We start from the raw sequence: 10,286 nt of genomic DNA on the forward strand, positions 1-10,286 counted from the left end.
TTCCTCTCTTTACCACAGTAAACACATCGCGTTCCTCTCTTTACCACAATAAACACACCGCGTTCCTCTCTTTACCACAGTAAACACATCGCGTTGGTATCCACAGTAAACACACCGCGTTCCTCTCTTTACCACAGTAAACACATCGCGTTGGTATCCACAGTAAACACATCGCGTTCCTCTCTTTACCACAGTAAACACACCGCGTTCCTCTCTTTACCACAGTAAACACATCGCGTTCCTCTCTTTACCACAATAAACACACCGCGTTCCTCTCTTTACCACAGTAAACACATCGCGTTGGTATCCACAGTAAACACACCGCGTTCCTCTCTTTACCACAGTAAACACACCGCGTTCCTCTCTTTACCACAGTAAACACACCGCGTTCCTCTCTTTACCACAGTAAACACATCGCGTTGGTATCCACAGTAAACACACCGCGTTCCTCTCTTTACCACAGTAAACACACCGCGTTCCTCTCTTTACCACAGTAAACACATCGCGTTCCTCTCTTTACCACAATAAACACACCGCGTTCCTCTCTTTACCACAGTAAACACATCGCGTTGGTATCCACAGTAAACACACCGCGTTCCTCTCTTTACCACAGTAAACACATCGCGTTGGTATCCACAGTAAACACATCGCGTTCCTCTCTTTACCACAGTAAACACACCGCGTTCCTCTCTTTACCACAGTAAACACATCGCGTTCCTCTCTTTACCACAATAAACACACCGCGTTCCTCTCTTTACCACAGTAAACACATCGCGTTGGTATCCACAGTAAACACACCGCGTTCCTCTCTTTACCACAGTAAACACACCGCGTTCCTCTCTTTACCACAGTAAACACACCGCGTTCCTCTCTTTACCACAGTAAACACATCGCGTTGGTATCCACAGTAAACACACCGCGTTCCTCTCTTTACCACAGTAAACACACCGCGTTCCTCTCTTTACCACAGTAAACACACCGCGTTGGTATCCACAGTAAACACACCGCGTTCCTCTCTTTACCACAATAAACACACCGCGTTCCTCTCTTTACCACAGTAAACACATCGCGTTGGTATCCACAGTAAACACACCGCGTTCCTCTCTTTACCACAGTAAACACACCGCGTTCCTCTCTTTACCACAGTAAACACACCGCGTTCCTCTCTTTACCACAGTAAACACATCGCGTTGGTATCCACAGTAAACACACCGCGTTCCTCTCTTTACCACAGTAAACACACCGCGTTCCTCTCTTTACCACAGTAAACACACCGCGTTCCTCTCTTTACCACAGTAAACACATCGCGTTGGTATCCACAGTAAACACACCGCGTTCCTCTCTTTACCACAGTAAACACACCGCGTTCCTCTCTTTACCACAGTAAACACACCGCGTTCCTCTCTTTACCACAGTAAACACATCGCGTTGGTATCCACAGTAAACACACCGCGTTCCTCTCTTTACCACAATAAACACACCGCGTTCCTCTCTTTACCACAGTAAACACATCGCGTTGGTATCCACAGTAAACACACCGCGTTCCTCTCTTTACCACAGTAAACACATCGCGTTTAATAACCATTCAGACAGCTCCAGTATAAGCCGTAATTGCCGAACTTCTTTGCGGGTGTCATCTTGTTTCGGTTCCAACTCCGGTTTTTAAAATACATTTTCAATGGATAGGGTTGTACAGTGTCTTCCAAGCCATTTCCCTCCAAACTATACCCCCAACTGTTGTCTAGGCAACACCCCGTGTGCGTTGTAATGACACGCCCCACAGAACTGAAGGGCGGGGTGAGCAGAGGTTCATATCATTTAAAGGGCCAGGTACTGATATCACTTGCTGAGAACAGAGGCATTTTTTTTACCAGGTAAAATGAGTGTTTTTTTTACACTACCATAGAGAATTTTTAATCAAAGTATATTACAAACTTTTCATTTCTACCCTAAAGCATCATATTAACTTGTGGAAAATGGGCATCGGATGACCCCTTTAAAGGTCCCATATTGTACACATTTCTGGAGGTTTATTGAGAAGCAGGTTTATTTTAGTTGTTGATGTCCTTAAGAATATATATTTGCGGTATAAGTATTTTTACAGCTCCTTTTTTAGGAGCTCTGTCAAAAACAGGTCGATTTTGGCCCATCTAATTAATATTCATGAGCCCCTCTTCTGATTGGCCTGTTGTTTTCTGAGTGACGCACAGCCAGGCCAATCACAGGTAACTACGGTCATGTATCGTTGTAGCCTAGCCCAGAGCCATAGAGAGAGCCTAGCCTGCTGATACTCAACAGGATATTTCAGAATGATCATTAATGTTTTTTGTTTTTCAAACACCGAATGCAGTAAGCTACATAACTGTTGCTTTAGTAAAGCCCCTTTCACAATGCGCGCTGATTCTGGAAAATTACGGGAACGAGTGCTGTGTGAACAAAAGCCAGAACCATAAAGGCAGTGTTGTAGTGATGATGCACGTTTCCCTGCGACTCTTCACGACAAAAAAATACGTGCAAAGTGGAATGAAGCGGCGATCGGGCAGAGCCAGCTCCTCACTATCAGCGCTGAAGCACAGTTTGTTCAGGTTAGTTTCAGTTTAATGAAACGTATGTCGCATTACATCTCACATCCAAACGTCACATGTCTTTATGGGTTGTGTGTAAAGCACGCACAGATTCCGGAAAACAACTGTGAATGAACCAAATTAAACAATTCCGGAACAAATCATGGGAAACATTATCCGTGTATTTACCGGAATCGCTGTGTGAAAGAGGCTGAAGTTGACGTGCCAGTGGTCTCTTATATTCACGTTGTTCTGAAGCCTGTGCAATGATGTAGTTTCGACATCTATCGACTGAACAGGGTTTTCTAGATTAGTTTCTGTGTTGTTGTTGCTTAGCAATGTTATGGACGCGATGTTGTCTGGGTTTGACAAAAGGAGGGTGGGACGGTGGTTGGTGCTCAGGGTGGTGACTGAAGGCGGTGACTTGAGTCGATCGGACGTCACATCGTTACGGAAGTCACAGCGGCTCGTGAAAATGAACAGCTACTTTAAGCAGGCTGTGTGCAGTTTACTGTGGATTGACTGTTTTGAAACTCATATGGTACTTACATAGCCCCTAGACCTCAGTTATCATGAAAAAAGCCAGGAAATTTCGATTTTGACAATATGGGACCTTTAAAAAAATCTTCATTTGTGTTCAGAAGATGAACGAAAGTCTTACAGGTTTAGAACCAAATGAAGATAAGTAATTAATGATGTAATTTAAATTTTTGAGTGAACTAATCCCTTTAAACAAGTTTACAGGAACTTAGAAAGGAATGTTAAAGGACTATAATAGTACATAGATTACACCAATTGTGTCTTCAAAACAAGCAATATTCCTGATTTGTATGCTCTTTGGACATTTCAGGAATTCAATAATAACCAACCTGATCATGTTTGTTTTATGGTTCTAGGTGAGCACTGACAGATATTTCACATGAATGAAACATTAAACCCAATTTATTTATTATAAACTGCTAATGTTCCATATCATTTGTCTGTTTTATGCGGTACAATAAGTTGCAGTGATTAAATTACCATAATTCATGAAGGATGACTAAATGATTGATTGTGCATTGAATATTACCATCACACATTATTAAGATGGAGTAGACTTTGCATAGTTTTGTGCTTTGTTGTTACACTGATGTCATACAAAAATTATGCTTTTCTATTTGTGTTTAAGCCCTCCGTCTGCTTTCTCTCATTAACAATGCTGCAAAATATGAGAAGGAATTAATGCCCTGAAGCACATTGGAACTGCCCAAAGTTCACGGTGGAGCCTGTGCTTACATAAACACCATATTCCAGAAAACACAACGTCAAGCTTCTTTCTGTTTGGGTTTGTTTGTACTACTAACCAGCCACAGAAATGCTCTTCAAACCTTAACAGTAACAGCTTTTCATCTAGTGGAGAAGATAGGGCTATCAGACTCTGATGTTGGATTTCAGTAATAAAATGCATACATTAGATAGTTGAGTACATAGTAAAAGTGTATAGTGTATGCTAGTCATTTGGCATACAATTGTTGTCTGATATGCATCAGAAATGAAATCAGGAAAGAGATTGATAGTGTCAGAGTAACTTTAATTGTACATGAAGAGTAATGTTGACACTCCAAAAATGTTGAAAAAATTGAAAAACTGAATTATATCACATTCAAAATGCATGCAGAAATCTGCAAAAGTGAGGAAAAAATAATAATAACTTAAAAAGGCAATCAACATTTCATGCAAATTCATCTGAGCTGTGTCTGGTCTTGCTCACAGGTATTTCTGATGACAATGCACCAGAGGAAAGCCGCAGACAGAATGCCCTCACTGGCCCTGCCCCACACAACCGTTACCTTCGAAATGTGGCCCAGAACCCTTCAGAGGAGGAGGAGGAGGAGGACAGAGGCCTGCAGAATCTGGGACTTGCCAGAGGTTTGTATCCCAGCTGGATGCTATGCCTGTAGGATAGAAGCCAGGATCAGAGGAGCAGAGCAGTTTCATGCAGTGTTGATTCATAAAGATATTCAGTTTTGTATTTTTCAAGGTTGCATGAGTGAGTCAGATATTAAAAGGTAAGATTTGTCAGCGTGGTGGAGGTGGTGTCTACTTGCTCATGAAATTTATTTCAGCAGGCAACTTTTATAACTAACACAACTTGCTTCTGACTGCTTCAAGCACTCAACAGTATCTGGAAATGAATTTCCATTAAGGACTTCAACAAAGACATTCCAGTGGAGTTAATTATTTAAAGTGATTGAATTCTTGTGACACAGTTAATGTCTATAACAATTAGAAGGATGTTTTCAAATATTAGTCAAGATGTTTTGGTTATTTTCTTGTTTTGTGGTATTAATGAAAGTCAAAACTCATCAGATTTCCTCTTAGTAAATCACTTTCATTTTTGTAGGGTTTTTTGACACCAGGAGAAAGAAACTAATGCTGAAGGAATCAGACACCAAAAAGAAGCGGATGCCAAGAATGACTCCTCGGATTGGGGTGTGGTTCTAACAATATTTGCAATATATATACAGTTTATTGTTTTGTGTCGTCTTTACTGTTCATTTTCTAAAATTGAGGGAATGTACAGTTGAGGTCAAAAGTTTACATCCACCTTGCAGAAATTGCAAAATGTTAATTATTTTACTACAATAAGAAGGCATGTTAAAAAAGCATGTTATTTTTTGTTTAGTACTGACCTGATTAAGATATTTTACATAAAAGATGTTTACATATCCACAAGAGAAAATAATTTAATTTATACAAAGTACCCTGTTTATGACCATGTTGATTTTTAATTCACAGCTGTTTTTTTGTTGTGTCTGTTTAGTGATAGTTGTTCATGAGTCCCTTGTTTGTCCTGAACAGTTAAACTGCCCGCTGTTCTTTAGAGAAACAAATTCCCACAAATTCTTTGGTTTTTCAGTCATTTCCAGCAATGACTGTATGTTTTTGAGATCCATCTTTACACACTGAGGTCAACTAAGGGACTCTTACGTAACTATTACAAAAGGTTCAAACACTCACTGATGCTTCAGAAGGATAAGCATGCATTAAGAGCTGGGAGTGAAAACTTTTGAATAAAATGATGTGTACACTTTTTCTGATTTTGCCTAAATATCATATGTTTTAATTTAGTACTGCCCTTCAGAAGCTACAGAAGATACTTACATGTTTCCCAGAAGACAAAATAAGTTAAATTTACCCTGATCTTCAAATTCAAAAAGTTTTCACCCCCAGCTCATAATGCATCGTTTTTCCTTCTGAAGCATCAGTGAGCATTTGAACCTTCTGTAATAGTTGCACATGAGTCCCTCAGTTGTCCTCAGTGTGAAAATATGGATCTCAAAATCATACAGTCATTGTTGGAAAGGGTTCAAATACACAAAAATGCTGAACAACCAAAGAATTTGTGGGACCTGAAGGATTTTTCTGAAGAACAGCAAGCTTTTTAGAAACTTTTGAACAGGGTCATTGTTAAAAATTCAAGTATTATTTTCTCTTGTGGACTATATGTAAACGTCTATTATGTGAAATATCTTATTCGGGTCAGTAATAAATAAAAAACAACATGCATTTTGTATGATCCCTCTTATTCTGGTAAAATAATTAACATTTTGCAGATTCTGAAAGGTGTATGTAAACTTTTGGCCTCAACTGTATAAAGATATGCTTGTATTCTGTGACATGTTGCATTCACTGTTGTCAGTATGGCCCACTAAAACATCGCAGTCACATCAGCTCATTGTAACAATTTTTTTTAAATTGCCTTCTGTATTTGTTTTGGATGAAGGATAAAGTTCAAAACAGATTGCATTTAACCAACCCTATGATTTAATCATCTGGTGATCCATCACCGTGCATGTAATGCGAATGATCTTTCATTATCCCGATTTAATGTGTAAAAAGCAATCATACTCACTTTTGTACTTTATTCATGGTTTTTAAGCATATTGTAGGATATTCCCCTGCACTGATGTGGTATTCGAGAGAGAGACTAAACACATCACTCATAGGATAATTAAACCCAACTGAAATACATTTATTCATATTTTAAAACACTAAACAGATCTCTGTTCAGGTTACTCGTACGTCTGTTTTCAGCACTCTGACATATTTGCGACGAAGAAAAGAATTCATTATAAACATAAAAGTGAGGCACTTTAAAGTTTTTGTGTTTGCCGTACATTTGGTGCTTTCTAGATTTTCTATTAAATGAAGGAGCACAAACTCAGGATATGTAAAAGATGCTTGAAAGCATAAATATGAAAGTGACAAATATGAGACAGGTTGATGAGGGAACAGAGAAATGGTCAGACTAGTGCACCGAGAATGGAAAGAGAGAAAGACAAGGGAGAAAAAAAAGGAAAAAGATTTTTGAATTATTCATTCACCAATGTGAGAGAACACGTTTTCACCAGTCTGCCTTTTGATCCAGTCTTAAGCACTGTATCAATATTTCAGAGAAAACTCCAGATGTGTTATGTCCTTTCAGAACTGGGAGCATGGCTTTAATTTTACTCCGGCTACTGCATGTATGCATTTCGTTTTGTTTTCGATATAAAACAGAGACCCAAATCTGAGGGAAATCATAGTTCCTATATTAAAAAGGAAAATAAATACGTAAATGAGATACAAAAACACAGTTTTTAGTATCACACGTTAAAAAGTTTCTACTCTGATGTGTTATAGTCGATTTTTGCTGATGCTTTATGAATATGTATTATTTGTTGATACAAATTTATGTTATTAATTGGTAGTGGTGTGAACTGAGGCAGTTTTAATCAAGTGCTGTTATTTTCAAAGCCATGAATGTCTGTTCATGCTGTACAGCAATAACTAATAAATCCTGTTTTCAGGGAAAAACACTCAACACAAAACATTTCAACCGTACTAAAAAATAGCTTGTTGTTTACTTACAGCTGTGAAGGTTTTTCTTTGTAATATTGACAAAAAGGTCTATTTCTGAAGCATGTATGTCTACTTTTTTCTGCCTTTAAACATACACCGATAAAGCCTAAAAGTTGCCTTTTGCATGTTCTGTTAATGTACTATCACTAAATTGTTAAAGAAAAATCTATTTTTTAGATGGTTTTTTTTGTGCCGGTGTACCAATGCAGCTTGTGGAGTACAGCATTATTCATAGCAAGGTATGTGCACATGACCTGTAGAGTAATTTGGGTCTTGTTTGGTTGACTGAAGTCTCACAGGGCTTAATTAGATAGCACAGCAGCAGTCATATCGCTGGCTCACCTTCTCTCCATTGCTTTCAATTTGCAAGCTGTCTCAACTCAGATTAATATAGATCCTGAAGGGAAGGAACACTTCAGAATCGGGTGGTTCTTGCTGATTGAGAAAAGAAAATGTCAGTGGTGTCCGTCCAAAATCAAACGTACTGTTTATAAATGTGGCATGTATGGATCTTTGAAGAAGGTGTTGTCATATTTTGCAGCAATACTCCAAATCCTTGCTATCCTGCTGCTTACGCTTGGTTTAGTTATTAGCATGATCTCTGATTTTCAACTTCTAAGATTTGTCAAACAAGCAGTGGCAATTCAAATTCATGCCTAAGAGGTGAAACCCTCTAAATCAAACATAACATTGCAAAGAGTTTAGCCAAAGAGCTAAAAAACACTGATAACACCACAACTGACCTTATTAGTTTCATACTGCTGACATTGATAACTACAGTATGGTTTTGCAGTAAATGAAGGCTGTGTTTGAAAGGTCTCTGAAGTAACACTAGGTGGGGATGTTTGTCAGTACAGCAAAGTAGGAAACACTGAAGTGGTGTTATCTTTTAGAATGATCTGTAATCCTGTATTAATTTCACCTAAAATCTGATCTAGACTTTTGGATTTAAGAAAAAAGAAAAAAGATAGTTGCAGCCATAAGTTTACGTACACCTTGCAGAATCTACAAAATGTTAAAAACACAGCTGTGGATCATTCAGGTAACAACACAGATTTGTGGGATCTGAAGGATTTTTCTGAAGATCTGAAGGCAGTTTAACTGTTCAGGTCTAACAATGGACTCGTGAACAACTATCACTAAACAAACAAACAAAAAACACAGCTGTGGATCATTCAGGTAAGAACACAGTATTAAGAATCAAGTGTGTGTAAACTTTTAAACAGGGTCATTTTTATGAATTCAAATATTGTTTTCTCTTGTGGACTATATGTAAATGTCTTTTATGTGGAATATCTTATTCAGGTCAGTACTAAATAAAAAATAACATGCATTTTGTATGATCCCTCTTATTTTGATAACATTTTGCAGATTCTGCGAGGTGTATAAAAACTTTTGACCCTTAACTCTATTTCTCTATGTAAAATTTTAAACAAAGTGTTGCCAAGCCAACATTGAAAGTTTGTCTTCTCAAACTTGTTTTTAGTTAAAATTTAATTGAATCAGTTCATTTTAAATTTAAATTGCAATTTTGTATCCTGCTTGCTTCCTCAAATTCAATTCAGATTCAGGAACTGTAACTCTTTTTTACTTACCATAATTTTGTTATTTATTAAGCATTACTTGTAGTATTCTGCATTCAATATTTTACAACATTTGTTGAAATAGTGCTGATATGATTCTTTTATTTAAGGTTAAGGTTATAGGACTAGGTTTTATGATTTACCTTTTTTCATGTAGTGTTTATATTTCAAATTCATGATCACTGACAATACTTAGCATGAGGCACTCCTGTGGTTTCCTGAGACCTCCTTAATAATTGTTTAAATAACTTCTGCGAGAAAGAATATTTTCTCTAGACTCTGAAATCATACTTATAGTTTCATTAAACCCTACCTCACACGACTTGCTGCTTTATCATATGTAACTACACTACCAGTCAAAAGTTTTGAACAGTATTTTAATGCTTTTAAATAAGTATCTTCTACTCACCAAGCCTGCGTTTATTTGATACAAAGTACAGCAAATTTAGATTTTTTTTTTACTATTTAAAATAACTGTTTTCTATTTGAACATATTTTAAAATGTAATTTAATCCTGTGATCAAAGCTGCATTTTCAGCATCAATACTCGAGTCTTCAGTGTCACGTGATCCTTCAGAAATCATTCTAATATGCTGATTTGCTGTTCAAGACACATTTACTTTTAATATTAGCAATATTCATATTTCAAAAACTAATAATATTTTAAAAAACTAAAAAAAAATGTTTCAATATGTTTCTCAATCAATAGGAAATTAGTGGTTTTAGAGTTATGATCGAACAAAAGGCAATAGAAACAGTGATTTAAAATTTGTAGGTGTTATTTTGGATTCTTAATTAAAATTTGATGTGCATGTAAAGAGGCTTTGCAAAACCATTAGAACAAACCTGGATTGCTTTTATATAATCAGACATATAGACCTTTTTCCTGAGTAAACGATGAGCGCCGCCATTACGAATTCTAACGTCAGATTGAATCAAAGTCCCTTTAAGGCAAGTCATGTCACTCGGCGGCCATCTTTGATACGCCTCTCGGGCATACAAGTGCAGCTCCTATCTGTTTGAATGGGGAAACATCAAATTCTCCAAAACTGTTCACCAAGCTTACGATTAAATTTCATATTTTAAATCTTCAAAGAAATCCAACAAGAACTGCCTCATAAATATGGTTCCTTGTGCTCCAATAGGGTGAAAAAACGCTTATTTTTCCGGCTAGATGAGCCAGTGCGCATGCGCAGTACTGAGCGCACGTCTAGAGCGCCGATTGTTTCTATAGCAACCGGGACTTCTAACGGCA

General features: G+C 37.5%; 1 protein-coding gene across 1 annotated transcript in view; it reads left to right on the forward strand.

The window, feature by feature from the left end:
* dnajb6b (DnaJ heat shock protein family (Hsp40) member B6b) overlaps positions 1 to 8,039 on the forward strand; it is a 40,639-nt gene extending 32,600 nt beyond the window's left edge. The window contains exons 9-10 of the mRNA XM_073835896.1: positions 4,317 to 4,472; positions 4,948 to 8,039. Of these exons, the coding sequence (XP_073691997.1) occupies positions 4,317 to 4,472; positions 4,948 to 5,048 (257 nt within the window). The 3' untranslated portion in view covers positions 5,049 to 8,039. The remainder of the gene's footprint in view (positions 1 to 4,316; positions 4,473 to 4,947) is intronic.
* Positions 8,040 to 10,286: the final 2,247 nt, after the last annotated feature.

This window comes from Garra rufa, chromosome 3 (assembly GCF_049309525.1).
Source record: "Garra rufa chromosome 3, GarRuf1.0, whole genome shotgun sequence".
Classification (NCBI taxonomy): Eukaryota; Metazoa; Chordata; class Actinopteri; order Cypriniformes; family Cyprinidae; genus Garra; species Garra rufa.